The sequence below is a fragment of the Centroberyx gerrardi genome, chromosome 22 (genome assembly GCF_048128805.1).
Source record: "Centroberyx gerrardi isolate f3 chromosome 22, fCenGer3.hap1.cur.20231027, whole genome shotgun sequence".
Taxonomy (NCBI): domain Eukaryota; kingdom Metazoa; phylum Chordata; class Actinopteri; order Beryciformes; family Berycidae; genus Centroberyx; species Centroberyx gerrardi.
In genome coordinates, this window is record NC_136018.1 from 18,555,274 (window position 1) to 18,576,639 (window position 21,366).

Consider the following 21,366-nt stretch of genomic DNA (forward strand, 5'->3'; position numbering starts at 1 on the left):
TTCACTGTGTTTGAGGCATAACCTGGTGTATGGGAAAGAGAGGTCCTTGAAGTCTTTTACCCTAATGACAAATGTGGCTGTTCACATTTATGCTGGAAGGGCAACCTTTCTGAAGAGGGTGATTATTTGCTGTGTGAAGGCAAGCATATGCACACACACACACACACACACACATCAAAGTGTATTCAAGGGCAACACTAAATTCACTTAAGGCCAAAACACACCGCCGCTGTACGGCGCGCGTCAAAACAGCCGCCCCTATTATTTTCTATGTACAACCCCCACACCAGCGGCGGCTAGGCGCGCGTCGACGTGCCACCCCGCAACGTTTCACGCCACTGTCCTATTTCCAGCGTCGCCGTCCCTGAAAAAACCCGTTGTCCCGCGCTGTGTGTGGTCGGTCGTCTTCCTGTTGACGTGCTGCAGCGCGACGCTTCCTATTGGTGCTAGGGGCGGCACATGACGCGTGTCATATGACGCGCTGCGGCGCCAGTGTGTTTTGGCCTTTAGAGGGAGCCTTTAAAAGGTGCTACAAAACCACCACACATTTGGCAACTGACAACACCAACACATCTCCGGCTCAGTTGAAAAAAGGATTGATATAAATATCAAATGTAGGCGTTAGATAACAGCGTCTTGTTAGTAAAACTAAGCAAGAGTTAGCCTATATTTTCTTTACTCTTTTGATTTTGCTTACTTGATGACATGAATGACAAGAATTTACTCAGCCATCTGCACAATGGCCCATTTATATCATATCAGTTGAATATGTACTTTAAGCTGCACTAGCCAAGATTTTATGAAAAATACACCCGTCTGACCTGGTCAATAACAAATATCTAATTGAAGTCCTGCAATAGCCAATGAGAGTTGCGCATGAGAGAGAAAACAATTTGTAAGGCTCTCAAAGGAAAGAAATACAAGAATTGTGAAAGAAAAATGTTGTCACTTCCGTGTTTGTTTTGATTCCATGTTGTAATAGCACGAGAGCTCAGGTTTCTGCGAGATGGCTAAGTTGCAAGGCATGGGAACTTGGGTAGTATGTGATCCCAGTCTTAACCTCGTCATTAAATGTGTGATCCCCAAACCCAACTGGTCGTCAAGTGTGTGATCCCCAAACCCAACTGGTCGTCAAGTGTGTGATCCCCAAACCCAACTGGTCGTTAAGTGTGTGATCCCCAAACCCAACTGGTTGTCAAGTGTGTTCCCAAAATCCAACATGTCATCAAATATGTGTTCCCCGAGTCCAACTGTGTTTGCTTCTACAGTGTAAGAAGAAAAAAAAATCTGCAAATGCCAGTTGTTGAGTGTGTGATGTCAAAGCTTTTCCACAGTCTGTTCAGTCATGCAGTGTGCCCCCACTCTAAGCAGATTCCCATCCATGCTTTTGAATGCAATAATCAGAATTCAGCTTACATAATGCAATCTGTCTGTTTGCTCGCTGAAGTGGCGCTTTCGGCTGTGTGCGCGCTCGGGAATGGGACTCGACAGCAATTAGATGGGGTGCTTTGGAGCTCAAGAGATCATTTGGACACAGCTGTCGGCTGGCCGTTCACATTACTGCGCTGTTTAGACTGTGAAATGGGAGAGGCTACTGTCCCTCTGTCTTTCTTCCAGCAGAGGAAACGGAGACACCCGAATGCTACAGAGAGATAGATGAAGTTCACAGGACAGGCCTTTATGATGTTGTTTGACCTCACTGAGCTATTCATAAAAGGATGTAAGGCACAGATTTACAGTGGCTCCTCTGAACCCATTCTGGTTATGAACCACAAGTGTACATAATCACTTCATACACTACACTACCCTGCAATAGGAAAAACCTATAGATGTAGTTTATGGTTTTACATCACCCTTTCCTTTCAACACTCCTATCTTCCCCTTCTCTGGTCCATAGGCAAAGTGCTGAGGTCCTAACTCTTACTGGCTGTTTTTGACACACAGTAAATATTGCCTATAATAATGCAGATATTGTGCTAATACTGACCTATCCGGGTGTGCTCTCAGGTGTCTGATAAAGTTTGACGTCCAGCATATTTTATTGTGATAGAGCAGGCTTTGCAAATTTCAGTTCTTTTATTGGGTCCAGCAGAATGTTACGTCATAGTCATGGGCAACCTAAAAATAAACACTTCTAATCTTTTTATACAATAGACATGTCATTCATGTCAGTCTGAGTCTAGTCTGAAGTCATTTGAGAACAAGTTCAAGTTGAGTCTGAAGTCAATATATGCGCGACTTATTCAAGTCACCATCCCTGAGAGAGAAGCATAAATATTCCAGATTTCTTTCATTTAGTTGTGTGGAGAGTATTACTCTTCTCTCTCTCTCTCTCTCTCTCTCTCTCTCTCTCTCTCTCTCTCTCTCTCTATCCTATCTCTCTTCTCTTTCCCTCATTCTTGCTATCTCTCTTCGCTCTCTCTCGCTCTCTTCCACAGATTGATTTGGTTTAATAAAAGGTCCGTCCAAACTTGGGAGTGATCCAAATCATCCTCATTGAGAGAAACATTATTTCCTCTCTTTCTGTGTCGTCTCTGGTCCCCACCCATGATGCCCTGGCTGCCAGTCATGTGACTCTCTTATCATGGCGCATGAATAGCACCCATTATCCTGAAGTAGTAGGTCTCTTAAAGTACCTCAATGAAAAGGCCAATACAACTGCTACTGTATGGGCCATAGGGGAATACCTTATCTGCTGCTGTCAGACGAAAGCCAACTCATCCTCAAACATTGTTTTTCAGGGATGAAGGAGAAGAATACTTAATTTTTCATTAACAGCCATGTACAGTATCTTTGAAACAATAGAGATTCATGGGTCTGAGGTTGATATAACTCTTGACACATAGCTGAACACGCTCTGCAAAAACTTTACATCTAATCATCATCTAGTCATCTAATTTGGTAGTGAGTCTTAAAATGAGTCAAACAACTGCCACTCGATTTTATACTTTCATTTCATTTGTGGTTTTTTTTTCTGCGACCACAATGCCATATTGAAAGTTTGAAGGAAATGGAAGGATGAGGAAATGCATTGACTCACACATCCACTCCGGGAGGCATTCTCATGACATGACGTCAGCCCTACAGCTGCTTCTGGTGGATTTGAAGCACAAGCTGTGGATGCAGCAGCCAACTTTTTTCCCTAGACATCTTCCCTTCCATGCTTGACCCCTAACTTGAGTTTTATAGGTAAAATAAACAACGGAGCACCTCTCTGGAGGCCATCCACAAGGATCACAGAGAAACACTGTGAAAAATGTCCATATTTTTAGTCTCATATTCAGTCTTTAAATATTTTTTCTTAAAACAAGTGCAAATTTGTTGGTGAGATAGTGGGGTGAGGTAATTCAACTTGTTGAATTTCACTTGTTTGTGGTATTTTTGAGAAACAAATGTCAGGAGCAAAATGCTCTACTAATATCAAGAAAATTACACTTTATTCAAGAAGATTCATGAAAGTTGATTTGCATTGGAAATGTACAATTATCTCACCCCATTGGCAGATTTTTTCACTTGTTTTAAGAAACATACGTTTTAAAGACTCACTACTTAATTGGCAGCATTATAGAATAGAATAGAATAGAACTGTACTGGCAGACTAGGAAAACTACAAAAAGCAGAAAAGTAAGGGAAAACTTTAGCACTATTTGAATTAGTTTTACTGGGGAAGGTCCTGTAATGTAATTTTTATGCACTATGTATGTAATTCCTGAAGGCCATTTGTACAGGATAAAGGATCTCTGTGATTTCCCTCACATTACTGCTTGTAGCCCAGATGTAAAACATCATGATCTACAGTTCCACTTTAATGCGGTCGGACATTCTGCCAGCCACCAAAAACATGATGCAACAACATTATGGAGATGTTGATTTGAACTGGATTCCTATTATCTCTGAGTTTGCTGAAACACAGTAGGTAATTTGCTTTAGATTTTTTTCTTTCTGGATGTTCTGGAAAAATTACAGACATGGCCGATTTGTACTGGATTAAAAGTATGGATGCTGTTCACAGGATCCTCTCCCCCTCAGAGAATATGGCTTTTTGATGGAGCAGGGAAAGTAGTCTCTGAAGCCGTGTTTTTATGGTGACTGTAGCGGAGTCGGGGCTAATTTTGCCAGCTAACTGAGCGTGCAGCCATCAGATGGGACCACTGGAGTTGGCGGTGTTTTGGCAAGCAGGTGTGGAGGTAATTAGCTGGTGCTGATTGGCTGATCTGAAGTCGCCCCGGGCTGCTGTAGTCAGCACGGTGCAACCAACCCTGACAGGCAATACAGCCGACACCAGACATCTGGGCTGGACGTGATGGGTCATTGCGAATGTTTGCTTCAGTCTGAGTATGGTGTAGCCACTGTGCGATCTGTTACTTTTCAACAAGAGGGATGGGTGAAAGGTGTTGCTTTCCATTGTTTTTCAACTCACAAAATAATAATGTTATTGATCCTTAAGGGTGCATATCAAATTCTCCTTCCCTCCAGGGAGTTAAAAGACAATTACAGTGTGATTTGAGTTTTTTCTCATTTCCTGCATTCCCTTAGTGTTTTACATCACTGTAGATTGTTTTCCAGCTTTTTCACATATTTCTTCCCCAAAGTATTTTGAAATAAATGCTGTCTAAATATTACAAGTTACTCCCAGTAAAGAAGAGGGTGTCAATTTTAAGCTGTAATCGTGTAGAATCTAGCTTTAATTTCGGTTTAATTTTACAAACTGTAGCTGGCGTCTTATTTTGGTTTGTCTGTTGGCTTGACTGGGTTCTGATTGACAGAAGGCGGGTACTAACATAACTGCAGAGAATGTTACAAATCACGTGAAAAAGCATAGATTTGTGTCAGACAAAGAATGAATGGTGGCTGTTTTGATGGTGAGATACAGCATGGGCTGGGTTGCGTATGTAGTGAGTCAACTCAATCAGTCAACTGTAATCTTACAACGCTTTCATTTTTCAAAGTGTTCATTTTGTAATTGTACATACCTTTTACAATTCCTTGTGCAGCCATTGTACTTGGCTGATAAAAGTGATTCTCATTCTGACGTGTTTGTGTGTGTTTGTATTGATGCATGCGTGTTCGTGCCTGTGTGTGTGTGTGTGTGTGTGTGTGTGTGTAAATGTCAACACAGACAGAGTGTGACAGAGCTTGGCACAGATGGCCTTCCTGTCATCCTCGGCTCCTTCCACAGCTTGACACCGGACGGACCTCACAGAGAGAGAGAGAGAGAGAGGGAGAGAGAGAGAGTTGGAAGGAACAAGGAGTAGTGAGAGGAGACGGGGTGGTGTGGCAGGCTAATGCCTCATTGGACCAGTAAACTCTTCCTGTAACATTTATGTGACGAACATTCAGGGCAGGATACTTTTTTTTGTAAATCGGCCACAGTGGCAAATGGATTGAGAATATTATCAGACACTTAAATTTCTTTGCAGCCAAGGCGACTTTTAGAATATAAAAGAGTGATTGAACACAGGCTAGCCATGGTGTGTAGTATAATTGGTTAACAAAAATCAACTGTCATTTAGCTGGTGGCAAGTGGTTATTTCCCTCCTCCGCTAACATTTACTGTGAGTCATTAGCCATATTTTCATCCAGCTTCCTGAACATAGAATGAAGCTGTGTCAGAAACACTTCCACACCAAAATAGGAAAGAGTCTTTCAAGAATTGATTAGCAAAGTTGTTGTCGTTCTTTGGTGTCAGCTTATGTCGGCCATATTTCATGTTCAAAGAAATGCACTTCTGCACCAACTAATGACCATAGAACCATGACGGGTGCATGAACATTTCTGTGAAGTTGTGATGGACAGATGTTTTACAAACGTTGCCGCATCAGTATTTATTCAACAACTTTTTCATCACTATTTATCGCATAATCTTTACTGACAAAAGTCTTCCTTCTTCCACCTCAAGCAAGGATAAAAACTTTTTTGTGGTATTGAGGAAATTTGATCAAAATTTGCAGTTCCATCCAGCTTTTGTAACTCGTTTTGCATAGAAATACTTAGATGGAAACCCATCTACTGAACAGGATGGTTATGTGCGCGGCCCTGGAATGTCATCTAGCCCATACCGTCTGTCCAGCCTGCTGCCTGCAGAGATAGCAATGATATTTCCAGACTTTTCTCCCAGAATTGACTGATGTAGATCCCCGCTAGCACTGCATGGATCATGTTCTGCAGAGCCAGATGGTCAGTGGTAGGAGAGGAACCGAGGGGGTCGTATTGCCTCGTCTACACAAAACACACAGCCGGACATCGCCGAGCTACGTGTCTTTCGTCATCCTGAAACGCATGTCTTTTGTACCTTTGTATTTCCACTGGCCCCAGTTATAGAGCATGCATGATATGTGTCATTGATCTGCAGGGAAATTTGATTGTGATTGATTGTTGACAGCTAAAATATATCAGAATATGCAGTCACAGAGATGCATCTACACAGTGTGATTTTGCAAGAGCGAGAGAGATGTGTGTACAAGTCTATTTTCCCCTGGTCGACTACTCAGTCCGTGGTCTAAACAAATATTTGAATATTCAGATATCTGTGCATGCCAATATTTATTAAAGCTAAAGCAGATTATGGACAAAAAGTGTTACTTATAACACTTTCCGCTGTATACGGTACTGATTGATTGTATGCCTTTTACAGTCATGTTGGCGTGAGGGCCGAGATTCTCCTGCTTTGGCTTCTGTCACACTTTCACAGAGCTTGCACAAATATTGTCATGCTAGTTTGGCTAGGTCCATCTTCCTCAAAAACCTGGATGCTTTTTGAGATGATTCATGTTGTCATGGAGCCATGGTATGACAACTCTGTTCCACATACCTTACAATGAACAAGATTGTACTTTACTTTCTAGAAGTTTGCCTACGCTGGGTTTTCGTGTGTCTTTTGATATTGACATAATTGCTATCAAAAACAGCTACCCAAGCATGAGTCAGAGGTAATGCCAGAGAGTGTAGAACATTTTTTGACACTAAAACCTTTCTACTTACTGGTCTATAGCCATAGCTTACTCAGCTGTTTGAGCTCTACATAGTTTGAAAATGATTCTAATGACGTATCTCAGTATTTAAAGCTGCAGTAGGTAACTTTTATGGATTAGCATTTATTTAGAAGTGGTTTGGTGGCCAAAGATGAGCAGGATAATATATGAGAATCTCAGAAACAGCGGTAGCCCCATTCCTCGGCTATTCTCATTTCAAAGTGAAATGTGTGGAAACCCATCCGACCAATGAGTGACTCCAGCCTGTGTCTGTGTGTGTCTGTGTGTGTGCGTGTGACGTGTCTTGTGTGTGTGTTATGTCTGCATGGGTGCATATGTGCATGTAGCAGCCGCCCCCCCCCCCCCCCCCCCCCAACCTCAAACACCCTAACTCATCCCCTCCTCAGCGGGCACTTGGCTCTAGCCTGCATTTCCTTGTTTCTAAATCCCTCTAGTGCCCCTAATTGGCCAGTTCCTCTCCATGTGTCAGCACCCATAGGACCCCGACCTCTCAGTGAGGCATCCTGGCAGCTGCGGCACCAGCCCCCGTGTATTGTAATTGCTCTCACACAGTGTGTCTATCCTGATGGACGCTGTGAATGAGGCTACACCACAGTTGAGCCTCTACTCTCTGTTTCTTGGTTACAATTCAGTTACTTTGTTTTCGTGACTGTTTATCAGAAACAATACTGCCAATGCAATATACAAAATGTAAATCTTCAGAAACCAACAACCAACAGTTTTTACTTTCAGACCATACTCGGTACATAATTACCAATAATGTAGAAACCATTGTATGTGTTTGTGTGTGTGTTTTTGTCTGTGTGTGCGTGTGTGTCTGGCCACTGTCCCTCAGGTTGTGGCATTTCTCAACATATCATTATATAGGCCTGTATCATTATATTCTCTGTTTTTCTTTGTTTATCTTCACCTGGCTTTTTCTCTCATTCTCTCTGCTATCTAAGAAAGCAATGCAATGATTAAAGTTGTACAGTGTCACACTGTGTCACTTTAAATCCTCAAGCACAATGAGACCCAGCTGCAATTAGTATGGTACACAAGAGGGTGAGAGAGACAGAGAGAGAGGGAAAGAAAGGAAGAAAAAGACAGTGAGCCTGGCTGTCTGTCTTTGCCTTTGATGGGCCTGCCTCTACCATCTGAATCGTTTCAAGCCTGCGTTGCCTAGTTACAGCGAGCAGAGGATGAGGGGATGGGAGGGGAGAGAGAGAGAGACACACACAGAGAGAGAGGGTGGGTGTATGGCTCTCAGTTGGGTGCAGAGTAAAGGAGGCCTTTCCCTGCCCATCGGCTCTCCAAGCCCTAACATCCCTCTCTTCTAGGCTCTCTCTCTCTCTCTCTCTCTCACTCTCTCTCTGTGGTGGATAAGATAGTAAATGACAATTGACAGATGTTGTTGACAAATATGTCGGGTTGGGTACCTGATGTTCTGGTGGGGGTACAGCGACGCCTCTGATATTTTGGATATGAAATGACAGTGTATCATGTTTGGGACAATTATCAACTGGACAGCAAGATTGTCAGTTTTCATCAGAATTACACTTGGATTTGTGCGTTGTGTGTGTCTCTTCATGCATGTGTCAAGGGGTTTATGCCAAAAATCAATTTTAGAAAAAAACCATATGCAATGTTCTTAACATGGTAATCCTTGAGTTCCTTGGTTTTTATTTTGATGACACCTTTGGTTCTAAGCGCTCATCGCTGTGGTGTTTCTGCACTGCACTTCCCAGAGATCACCTGTCAATCAGTGTGTCAAGGGCTGTAACGTCTTTTTCCTTGGCTTTTCTGAAGATTAAGTTTCTGTAGGTGGCGCTCTTTTCTTTGTCTGTTCAGCCTTGGTGGCTATCACTGCTCACGCTCTGTTTCTGTTTATTCCAAACAAACCTGCTGCTGTCAGAAAGACGCATCACTTCCTGTCCGCCAGGATTTTTCTCAGGAAAGAGCTACCAGACACTGGGTGTTAAGAACAGCAAATGTAAAAGCTTTCATGAACTGTGTATAAGTTGAACAGCAAAACGGACATTTATTAATATGAAAATATCGTGGATCGTGACTTTAAGATGACTCTAAACTTTCGTAGCAGTAGCCCATCTTGTGCTTTACTTTCATGTTTTTACTTTTCTCAAGTGTTTCCCATACAATGTTAATATTTGGATTCATTTCAGCTGCTGTGACGCATCACGCATGGAGCTGGCAATTCTCACTGATGTAGTGTTCAAACAATCAAGACTTAATGCTGCCAAATGCTGAAAGTGTGTTAGTGAACTATGACTATAATTCATAGTCTTAGTAATCAGGTGGAAGTATAATAGTCAGCTAATGTTGCAATGCCATTAGCCTATATTAGATTGAAAGTTATTAAAAAATATGAGTTAACCCCCCCACCCACCCACCCCCCAAACACTGGTGCTATCAAATGGTGGATATGTCATTTTGGAGTGAAACTCTCCAAAGATAGGGTGGAGCTGGATATGGGGGAGCAGGAATGATGTAAATGTTTTGGAGTGCAGCCACACCAGTCAGTCTTTTCCTCCCTTTGCCTCTTCCTTTTCATTTCCGTCTGTCTGCATGTCTTGGAATGCTTATATAGATTTTTTACATTGTTGTATGTTTGTCTTTCTGCAACTTTCATGGTGCTTGTCTAGCCAGGTCTCCCTTAAAGCAGTTATTCTTGGTGTGTAGGCTCCATCACTGTACTCTTCTGTCATGCCCTGTTCTGTTCCATTTCAGCCTCACCTAATTACAGCCATCCGTCAAGTAAAAGTAATCATCAGCAGGGCTCCACATCCAGCACCATCAGTATGCATGACCAGGTACACTGCCAGGGAGTGACATGGCAACAAATCACGGTGATGGAGTGTTGGCATTTTGGGGTGGATGTTTTAATGTAGTCCTCACATGCGGAGCCGTGAGACGGTTTTTTATCGTAGTCCCTCGCAGGGTCATTCCTCATGCGAGTCCAGGATGTCACCCCCTCTCAGAGCAGGAAGTGGCTGTCCAACTGTCCAGGCAGACAGGAAGTGGGGTGTGTGTGGTATGTGTGAAGGGTGGACCTCCCAGATGTGTGTGTGTGTGGGGGGGGGATTCAATGTCTGCATGACTGAATAAGTAAATAACTGGATCTATGTTTCATGAACATGGGCACTCAACGTTTTACATGAACACCGACACTTTCCTATGGATATTTTACATGTATATAGACATTTTAGTAGAGATATTTTACATGTATATGTCCTTTGCACCTGAAAATGTCAGAATTACATGCAAGTATCCTACTAGATTCCGTATAAAACTTTTTCATGTGGGTGGAGATACCGAGGATTGATGTGCGAGTTTAAGTGAAGAGACACGATTTGGTCTAGTGTTTTGAAGTTAGACCTATAGTTTTCAGTTGACTTGAAATTCTTGTGTGACATATAGGAGGCTTTAGATGTCAATGTATAACAGGGAGTAACGAGGAGTGTGAAGCATCACTTGAAATTTTTATGCGGCATATAGGAGGCTTGAGATCGATAGATAACGAGGAGTGTGAAGCATCACTTGATGGTGGATGTCTTTCCCAGAACCCAGACTGAGTGTGAAGGCTGCATTATGTTCGGCATTATGTTCGGCACTTTGTCAGGTTTGATATGTCAGTTCAGTGGTGTTCATCACTCACTCACGGTTAGGCTATCTGCCCCTAGTGGCCGTTAGGAGGCATGGCACACAGGATGCTGAGAATGACTGTTTGGTCTGATACTGCTGAACTATGTAGGTTGCTTTGCGTCTATTACAGTGTTTGTCCTTGTTCTTAAGAGCACATCATCCACTGTGATCTGAGACTGGCCAAATAAGGAAGTGGTAGGGCACTTTGCACAATCTCCCACACTTGAATTGACCAAATGTGAAAGTGTAAGGGCACTTTTTTTTTTTTTTTTTTTTAACTTTTTCAGCATTTTTTACAGTTTGGTCTCTACTGTCGAATGACTTTCACTACTGCCTAGACTGTGGCTCAGTGCTTTCTTCCTCATAAAAATAGACATTTTCACACAAACACAGAAATACAAAGAAATGACAAGACTATTTTTACCTTTTCTCCTGAGCTCTTATTTCTTCACCTGTCATTTCATTCTAGTGGCACAGGAACACTTGGTACAACTGTTGTCAGGATGCTGTCGCTTTGACCTTTACATCTGTTACTATTGTCTACTTGTAATGTTCATGATCTTGAAGCTTATTCCACTGTTGCATTCGTTGTAAGTTTCTCTGGATAAGATCATCAGCTAAATGCCCTAAAATTAAAAAAAAAAGGAATATGTACAGCAGTCACTGTGTGTCATAACGCTGAAATCAAGGCTGTGTCCTGTGCAGAAATTCAGGGACAATATATACAAGCACAATCCTGCAACACAGGAAAGCGTCAACAACTTCGGTGTGAGAACCATTCTCCTCGAGCAAATAAACTGTGAAAACAATGCACAGCGTCCCGCCATGAACTCAGCCTCAGAGTGCAGGCGGCTAGTGGCAGGGCTGTTGACCAGGGCAGAGCCAGAATGTTAGATGCTGTCTATGAACAATGTCCAGGGGCTTGACTCAGTGGCCGACTGCTGGTTTCCACTTCTCAGATGAAAATGAATGTCGTTACACACCTATTGTTGGCCCCCAAACCCCCTAAGCTTCAGCCTGACCTTCAGTCTCCTGTGTATGACTGTGTGTGTGCATGTGTTAGTACTTGTGTGTGTGTCTGTGCGTGTGTTTGCAGGTGTGTATGTGTTGTAAGGTCAGCCCTCTCGCATGTGCGCAAAAAGCCTTCAACCACAGCAACCACTGTTGAAAGACGCTACAGACGCCCAACTTTTCCGCTTTACTAAGCGTCCTAGTAAATCCAAAAATAAAGAGCGGGGCTGTCCAGTATTCTCTCTGGTGAATCCCCCGGGAGCTCTTGCGTGCGAGTCTCCAGCGAGATCGTACAGACGTCCACATTTTATCCTCTATCTATCCATCAAAGTGCTACATTGCCACCGGTGCCGAATGCAGCATTCACATGCTGTTGCCTGGGGAAGAATCCTGTCACCAGGCATCAGGCGGTGTTGCTGTTTCAACTCTCTGGCGAGAACAGTGTTAGACAGTTGGAAATCTGGGGCTGGGGTTTGTTGGGAAAATCTTCAATACAATAACGGATCCGAGACCTCAAATAATACTAGTGTAGAGCTGGTATTAAATTTGAGTGTAGATGATACTTTTTCTGATGTGTGTCTGTAATGAATGAAAGCGCATTTCATTATGTGATTGAGTAAATTATTTGCAAGGCATTTGTACATGCGTTTTACAGAATCAGACCATACCAAATAAAAATGACATTTGATAGTAGAAAAGCTGAGATCCCCCTCTAAGCATCCATTATCATTATCAGTTTAAAAATATCCTGCCCTACATGTGAGACGTTACATGTGGTCCTCTGAATGAAAGTTTAAAAAAAAGTCAAGTTTCTCTGAGGACTGTATGTCTGTGAGCCTATGGATGTGAGTGTGCATGTGTTTGTGTGAATGTACATGCATCTGTCTATGTGCACGTGTGAGTAGTATCTTCCATCACTATTCAGTCTGACAAGGGGTGTTAGTGTGTTTGTGTGCGTGTGCTCCTCTGTGACTATTTACCATCGTTAGCTGTTGCAAGGGAGGCAGGGCGGCGCGTGGGAGGCGAATCCGCAGTTTCTCTCTCCTTCCCCGGGGAGACGGTGCGCTCGCCGCTGCCTCCTGGAGAGGGGGAGGGCAGGACGGAGGAAAATAACGAGGCAGAACGGAGGGATTAGCAGAGGCGAAGTGAAAACCTACCCCTCTGTTTATATGTATTTTTTTCTCTCTGTCACTCAAGCCAGGGGGTCAGGGCACCGGTGGCATTTCCCAGCTTGTTAACAGCTTATTGTTCAGTTAGCAGCATTGTTCAGTTAGCAGCATTGTTGAGTAGCAGCGTGGCGCTTACAGGGCTTACACCTTATTGAACAGTGCAGGAAGCTAACTGAATAAATCTCTGAGCTCCTACTTGTTCTTAAAGCGGAAACCCAATCCAAAACAAAATTCCACGTGTGTTACACAATTTTAAAGACAGACTAGCTTGAGAGATTTAACTTATAGAGATTATAGAGAGATATATTCACAAAGAGCACTGGCGCTGATCACAAGAGGAACATTGGAGAGTTTTGTTTTTTGGGTGGATTTGTTGGTGTGATGCTCAAAGTCAGAGGGTTGCACACTCACACACTAACAAGCACACATACATGTGTAAGTTCCGCTGACCATGGGAAATAGGTGATCTTTTCTGTCTTCACGTGAAATTGAAACTCATTCCCACCTCCTTCCCTCTTCTCCCATTTCCAGCTCAATTCCACCGCCCAGAAACAGAGAGAATGTCTGTGTGTAGGCTTTTCTTCGATAAAAGCTCAGCTCTTTCCCTTTGATGAGACTGCATCATTGCGCTGCGTTTGGCAGATCCCGACGATCGATGATTTGAGCTCAGGGGTGGTTTAAGCCGTTAGGAAGAAAATGGCGTAAATAAGCTTTGATGTTGCTGCTGGGGTTTTTGTTCCCCTGTTTGTGTGCGTGTGTGTGTGTGTGGAGAGAGCAGAAATATACCAAAGGATATACTAAGGGAGACTTAGAGGATAAGTCCATTAAGTATCAGCCAATCCAATTTACGAACACCAACACATGCGCGCGCACACACACACACACACACACACACACAAACAAGGACACACTCGTATACGTGTGTCTGCTCAGTCATTCACTCAGTCAGCCATTCATTTGGTCTCTCTCACACCCTTTAATGCCTTGGACAAATCGTTCGCTCCTCTTTAGTTTCGATTTGTCACTTTCTGTGGCCGCCAGTGACCATACCCAACATCAGAATTTAATTTGGGCAAACAGGACGAATCTATGGTGTTTATTGTGGTGTAATTAGGGTGGATGAGATGATAAGGCTGATAAGACGATGTATTTCTACATAAAAATCTTGCCTAGTGCTGCTTTAACTCCACACCTCCCTCTTATCACACACACACACACACACACGCGCTTCAAGTGAGAGATCACACAGAGCCGGTACCTTCTAGTGATATAGAGCAGGTGTAAACGCCATAGCACAGATAACACATATTCATATAGGTGCAGGGTTAATGCCACAGCAGAGCCCATAATAAGTTACTAAGTCCATCCTTCCTTCATGCTCTACAGTGTTTTGTTATTAATGGTGAGAGTCACTTAACCCCCAGGACCCGCCTTCTGTTACACACACACACACTCACACCCGGCCTGTAGCTCATTCACTAACAACGCCCACTGAGTATGTTGTAGACAGTGTGTTTGCTCTTTTTCTCTCTCTCGCTCTCCCTCTCTTTCTCTCTCTGAGACACACACACACGCAGGAGTTTATCAGGCCCCCAGCTTATCGAGTGGTGCAGCGGTCATATACTTCACTCTGTGATAAGTGTTGGATGAAAGCTGTTTTGCTTCACTGCTCTAAACTGCACTCAAGTGGCCATTTTACCTCAACAAAGAGATGGATGAGATTTGAGGTGAGAAAGGAGAGAGAGGCAGAGAGAGTGATAGAGCAGCCAAGTGGGGTAAGGGCTTAAATCCGTTGCCCGTGCAATCCCATAATGCTTTGGCGTACCTTGTGGCGCTCTCCGGTGGACACATGGCAGCTGCCCGGTGCGAGAGGTGAGGAGATCAGGCGTGAAAGGATGTGTTTGACTGAGAGAGAGAGAGAGAGAGTCATGCCTCGCTGGTTCTGTGCTGCTTTTTGACTGAAGGACGGCTTGGCTTTGCTTTGCTTCGCCCCGTTCGCTTCACAAGCCTTAGTTTCCAGTGACTTGACAAGACAAATCATTCTGACGGGGAAATGCTGTATCCCTAGGAAGGTAATTTCAACGTTTGATGGGGCCTGAGTGCTATTTTTGTAGCTTTCAAGGCAACTTGAAAACCCAAATCATCACACGCCAGCGGACAAAATAGATTGTGTCATTTAAAACAGCAATGAAACAATTTTACTCAAGGTTACAAAAATAGCATCAACTCTCCAGCTAACTAGGACTGAGAATTCATCCAGACCACGCACCACTGTGTTTTTTCCACCTCCTAACACATTTTATCTTGTTATTTTCAAACACCAGCTGGATCTTGTGATTTACTCTTAAACACTCCATTACAAGAGATGCTGTGTTCTTCTCATGCTAATCATGTGGGTGTACGCATTTGATAGCACGCTGTTGACAGCCGGATGGTACGAGGGCAACGCCGTGCTGTGCCATCTGGAGCCCCTCAGGGTGGCACCTCAGCGGGGCAGCCAACAACCAGCGAAGGGCCTTCCTCTCTGGGCTGATGTTGTGACCTGATACCAGCCTCGTGCCAGGCTGCCAAGGCGGGCCGGGCAGAGTGCCAACTGACCGTCAAACGCAGTAATGCAGCTATTCCTGTCCCCAGCGTTGTAGTGTGTGTGTGTGTCTATTCATTGATACGTGCAAGCACACACAAACGTGCTCGCACTACAGCTGTTGCTTGACATGACTGTAGGGATAAAATGATAATCCTGATTATTTTACTGATCCTGATAATATTATTAGTCATGATTAATTGTCTTGATGATTTTGGGAGCAAATTATTTTGCTGCACCTTTGCCATCATATTTCAATGTCTTTACTATTTTTAACTACAACCAATTTTCTGAATGAAAGAAAATTAAATGTTTCCTCATGGCTGAATTCCATTATTTATTGTGTAAACTAAAATGGCAATATAGGCCTATGTGGCATCCTTTGCACATTTTATGCATTCATTTAATTCTTAATTAAAAAGCCTAATGTATCCCAGAGTTTCCCCTACCACTGAATAGGTGGGGTAGGTCAGGTTTCTTTCCTCTCCCTCTCCACTATGGACTATCCAATAAAGCAGAAATGCCGATTGTATATAGTTGATTGTGCAGCCCTAGTCGGCTGCTGGTGCCAAGACAATGGCCAGATGATGGATTTCCATTAACTTTAAGTTGTATAGTAAATGTGAGCTAGAATGTGCTTCCAGCTTGCATGGTAGCACTCATGGGAGCCCTTGGCATTGCTTTAATTCATTTATCATAGTGGAGGAGGAGTGTGGGAGACAGAGCAGTGAGTTGAGGTGGCTTTAGTGTACATATTCTTTTGATTTTGTGCTCTTTCTTTTCATATCTTGGTAAAATGGCATTGTAGGGGCATGAGTGTGCATGTGTGTGGGTGTGTGTGGGGGGGTGGGGTCAGAGGGTGAGAGAACCTTAAACACTGCTGGTTTAAAAACACAGGGAGTGAGCTATTCCCTACCCTTTGTCCAGGCTCCCTCCGTAACAATGTGTAACCACCAGCCCCCCACCTCAGTTCCTTTCCGCTTCCTGAAACGCAGGAAGTTGCGTGCTCGCGTCTTCCCCAGGTTCGGAGAAAGGGAAGACTGGAGAGGGTGGGACCCCCTGGGCGGGAGGAGGAAGAGGGTCACTCCAGAGAAAACGAGCCCAAACCAGAGGGACACACCCTGGATCGGTGGCTAGTTAACTTCCCATCTCATCAAAGTGTCACTTCTTCAAGAAAATAGCCTTGTTCTCTTAGTGATTTACGTGCATTTTTAAAATGATCCGATGCCCTGGGTCACAGGATCGTGAAACTTTCCTATCACACCAAATACCATGTCAGCTTTCAACTCAAGTGAAAAGAAAGGAAGAAAACTGCAATCACAGTTATGAGGATCCAAGATTTTCCACTTGACAAGTTGTGAAATGTACTTGTAAAAGACAGCGTTACACGGTGTAGCTTTATTTGGGAAAAGATGAATAAAATTCTTCATTCCCGCTGTGTTTATTAGTGTTTGATGTCCAACTTGCATTAAATGCATCACACTCACCAAAGGAAACTAGAGTCTCACAGCACATTTTATCCACACCAAGGTCAACATTACCTACTTTTTTAATTGCATGTAATATAATTGTAAGTACTATGATGTTCATGAGGTACCAAATGTTCTCTCATTTTTTATATTTTGCTGTAGCACTGCTTTATAGTTTAACCACAATACTGGGGGTGAGTACATTTTACTTATTTTAGAATACATGTATGCATGGTGCAGGACTAGAGATTTGGGACTACAGTGTTGTGAGTTGGTGTGTTTCTGAATGTGTGAGTGCACTTCACTGTGTGTATACGTCACACACAGTTGACTAGTGTCTAAACCTTTTACTTCAATATCATTAAACCATCTTCCGTTCTCCCTCACTACTCTTTGCTTCTTCCCACACGCCCATCGTTTATTCAACGCTGTGTGTCTTCTCCTCCTACGTCATGGCAGTGTGCGTGTGTTTGTGTGTGTGTGTGTATCTCCATCCTTTGAGGTTCTTCAAGTGGCTCTCAGACACAAAAAGACAGCAGTTCAAAAGAGTTTAGACACAATAGCAGTGGCTTGCACATAGAGTATAACCTTTACAGAAAGTGGCTCTGTAGTCCAAGGTTTGATCGAACTCACGTCAGTAGCTTGTGTGTGGTTTTCATTTAGTGAATGTACATATAAGGTAAGCATTGACCTTGGTTGTAATGGTGTGAACTGACCAGATATTTGTGTTTAGAGGAAAGCTTTACATCAACCAGGCTACGACTCATTTCTAGGTTTTATTCTGTCGCTGGGTGCTCAGTCTGATCCCTGCATTCCCCTCTTTCCCCTTTCTCCCATCTCCTCCCCTTTCTTCTCCTCACTTCTTCTCTTTTTTCCACTCCTTTCCTTGCTTTATAATCCTCGCCTCTCCTCTTTTCCCCTCTCCTCTCGTCTTCTCCATTCTCTCCCTCTCCTCTCCTCATTTTTCTTCTCCTTTCTACTCCCTGACCTTGGTTTCTCCTCTCTCTGTCAATCATGCTCTGATTCTCCAGATCTGTCACTCTCTCACTCTCTCTCTCTCTCTCTCTCTCTCTCTCTCTCTATTTCTATTAGTGTATCTGGGTGTTGGTCCTTCCTGACCCTTCCTGTTTCAATGACATCATCCATGAAACCAGGAAGCTGCTGATGGGGTCACCACCTTGCACTGTGTGTGGTGTGTGTGTGTGTGTGTGCCTGTGAGTGTGAAACTATTGCCTTCTTTCTCCTCTCTCAGACCCTTGTTCATGATATCAACCATAGTTATTAAAATGGGAAAAGTGTTAGAAGCAAAGTTTCCCTATTCTGGTTTTGTTTTGGTAGGTTCAGATTATTATTGTTGCCATGGTCATGATGACTGGTTGAAATGTTATGATGGTGTAATTATCATCTGTTTGGTATCTGGATTTATTGAGATCTTAGAGTTAGGTTTAGGGTTGGAGTTAATGTTTAACCTAGAGTTTTATTGTTCAGGATATTAAATCATCACACCAAGCCACCATAATATGCAGCCAACCATGCCAATATAATAAAAAACAGAGTTCTTAAAAATGTTTTCTTGGTGCGCTGTTTTTTTGGTGAGGAATCAGGTAGTTATATGATAGATAGTTATGCAGTTGTTTTCATTTTCATGTTTATTTTAACTGTGACTTTAGTCTCATATTTAATTCTAACTGGCATTAAACAAATTTCAGTTGAACTTGATGAAACTTGCAGCCAACCTGTATCAGTGGACACCTGGTGGCAGATAGCTGTACCTGCAGTACAGTCAGTAGTCCTACTGAGAAGGAAGATATTGTACAGACTGTCAGAGTTCAACAGCTACTGGATAGTCAGTTATCTCTTGTAGTCATTACGTATGATTTATAGCAGTTTCGAATGCCAGCTACTGTCTGGTCTTGTGGTTTACCCTGGGTAATGTGTGCACAGACAGTGATCTAAAACAAATCTATACCTTTCTGCTGTGTTTGCTTAGCGCATCGATTTACAAACCACCGTTTACACAACACTATGCGGCAAACTGTCAGCTGACAGATTGTTTTTCCATTCAGCTCAGTCCATTATAAGAGAAGGACGTTAACCCCAAAGCCAATGTCACACATTCAAGTCAAAATGAAGGGTTTCATTTCGTTTTTTAGTTATTTCGGTAAAACATTGTTGCCTGGTGTTGACTGCTTATTATTTCTAAAACGAGGATGATTACACATTGTGTCAAATGGCATTATTTTGTAAGTAAGGGTCTTGAGATATCTGATAGCTTTAATGATATGCTGTAATGACAGCAATCATTTTAGACTGCAAAAAATGTGTATCTTAACAAGTCATTTATTTTCTTTTGTTTTAGATAAAATAAGATTGTATCAGACAAGGCTATATAATACTAGACTAAATGTCTGTTAAGACAGATATTTTTGGGGCGCATACTGTGTAACTGATATGTCCTGGGTTTGAATCCAGCTTGGGACCCTTGTTGCATACCGTCCTGTTTCTTTTCACTGTAAACTACATGCAAAAAAAAAACAAGAAAATTTGGCTGCTGCCTGTGAGACTAAGTGTCTTCTGTCTTCTCCTCTCCCCAGATCTACCCATGGAGTACAATCCGTCGGACCATCCCCGGGCCAGCACCATCTTCCTCAGCAAGTCACAGACTGATGGTGAGCACAGATCAAGGGTTTTATCCTCCCAAACCTAGCTTTGAAATGTTGGTTCCCCTTGAGACTGTCCCTGAGAGAGTGACTTGAGTGGAGTTACTCTACAGCAAAGTAGGGCCATAAAATTCATTCTGTATAATCATACATGTATAATGGAATTTAGTTCCCAGAGTTAATTATCACAGTCAGTAATGTAAAAAGTGGGTAAATTATGACCTCATGATCATCATGAAGCAAACAACCGAAACAGAAAAGCATTCATTTACATTTTCTCCCCCTAAAAGACCCTATCGTCATATAACTCACATTAGTTTGGCATTACTCACTATAATGTATGCTATGCATTTATGTAATAAAGATCTCTGTCAAACTATAAAAAGTAGGTCAGCTCTGTTATGCAAATATAAAAGTGAGTAAACTGAGTTTGGGTGGATCTACCCTCCACTATATCCCTGATCACAGTATATTGGCATATCAGAACATTTCATTTAATTTGGAATGTCTGCTGTAGTTGAACATAGTCAAGACTAGGGCTGCAGCTATCGATTATTTTAGTAATCGAGTATTCTACCGATTATTCCATCGATTAATCGAGTAATCGGATAAGAAATACTTTTGCTTTATTAAAGAGCAATAGTAAATATACAAAAGAGAAAAGCTGTCCGCACGAAGCTGTCCATACAACACTGTGATTTACTGAAAACGAGGTGAAATAATTATTATTATTGATATTTATTACTAGGCCTAAATATCATACAAGTTCATAAGACTGGCTAATGTACATTTATTTGCTATGTTGAAGGGTTGCCCTACACCTGCTGACCCTACTCACTGCAATCAAACTAAACTGAATATACCTGCTGTATTGGACTGGTGCATTTTAGGCTCCAATTGCTACTTACACCACCTGATATTTTGCTTTCTGGGGTATTTTATGCATCACTGTGAGGGGAGTAGGTGTGTGTGTGTGTGTGTATGTGTGTGTGACTATCATAATAATAACATGAATGAAGCTCAGGCTTTCACAAATTGACTGCAGCATTTTATTTTCTGTGGTTATTTTCTTGAGCAAAACTTAGCTAACTTAGGGACATCATAACTAGCCACCATATTGATTTACGTTCTTAACTAGCCATTACATATAGCCATAATTAACGTGCATTCTTTACTAGCCTTCATCTCATCCCGTTTTAATATTAAGTGCTGACTCCGCCCACCCGGCCAGTTTCGGCGTACGCCGGTAGCAATTACAAGTGGACCCTATCCTACAGTCCCTGCTCTCAGTGGAGGGAGGGAGCTACACTGTGTGGGAAGCGCTGTGACCGTCAGACCTCTCTGGATTAGACAAGCAAGTAGAGAAAACCGGCATCAGCCGAACCAATTTATTGCCAAATGCTTTGGGATTCAACACATTAACATTGCTTCCCATGGTCAGAAAAAGTCGGCAGATTTGTCGCTAGTCGCTTTTGAGAAATAAAGTCGCCAGGGGGGTCTGAAAAGTCGCTAAGTCTAGCGACAAAGTCGCCAAGTTGGCAACACTGGATCCGAAACTTTGGACACTTTCTGTCGTTTTCTCTGGCCTGTCTCTTCTCTTCGCCCCTCGCTATTTTCTCTCTCTTTCTCCAGCGCGTTGTGCAACAGTAATAATCATCCGTGCGAAACACTGAGCGTGTATATAGTTATATGGATTAAACGAAGCTTCGATGCAAAGAATTTGCATCGATGATTTTTAGTAATCGAGTTACTCGAGTTTCTCGAGGAATCGTTTCAGCCCTAGTCAAGACGTTGATATAAGACGCCATATAAAGTGCAGTAAAAAATGTTTTTCCTCAA

General features: G+C 42.7%; 1 protein-coding gene across 4 annotated transcripts in view; it reads left to right on the top strand.

The window, feature by feature from the left end:
- Positions 1 to 21,366, top strand: part of ccny (cyclin Y) — a 51,320-nt gene that overhangs the window by 10,566 nt on the left and 19,388 nt on the right. For all 4 annotated transcript variants that reach the window (XM_078291261.1, XM_078291263.1, XM_078291262.1 and 1 more), the window contains exon 2: positions 19,462 to 19,536. In XM_078291261.1, coding sequence (XP_078147387.1) covers positions 19,462 to 19,536 — 75 coding nt within the window. The remainder of the gene's footprint in view (positions 1 to 19,461; positions 19,537 to 21,366) is intronic.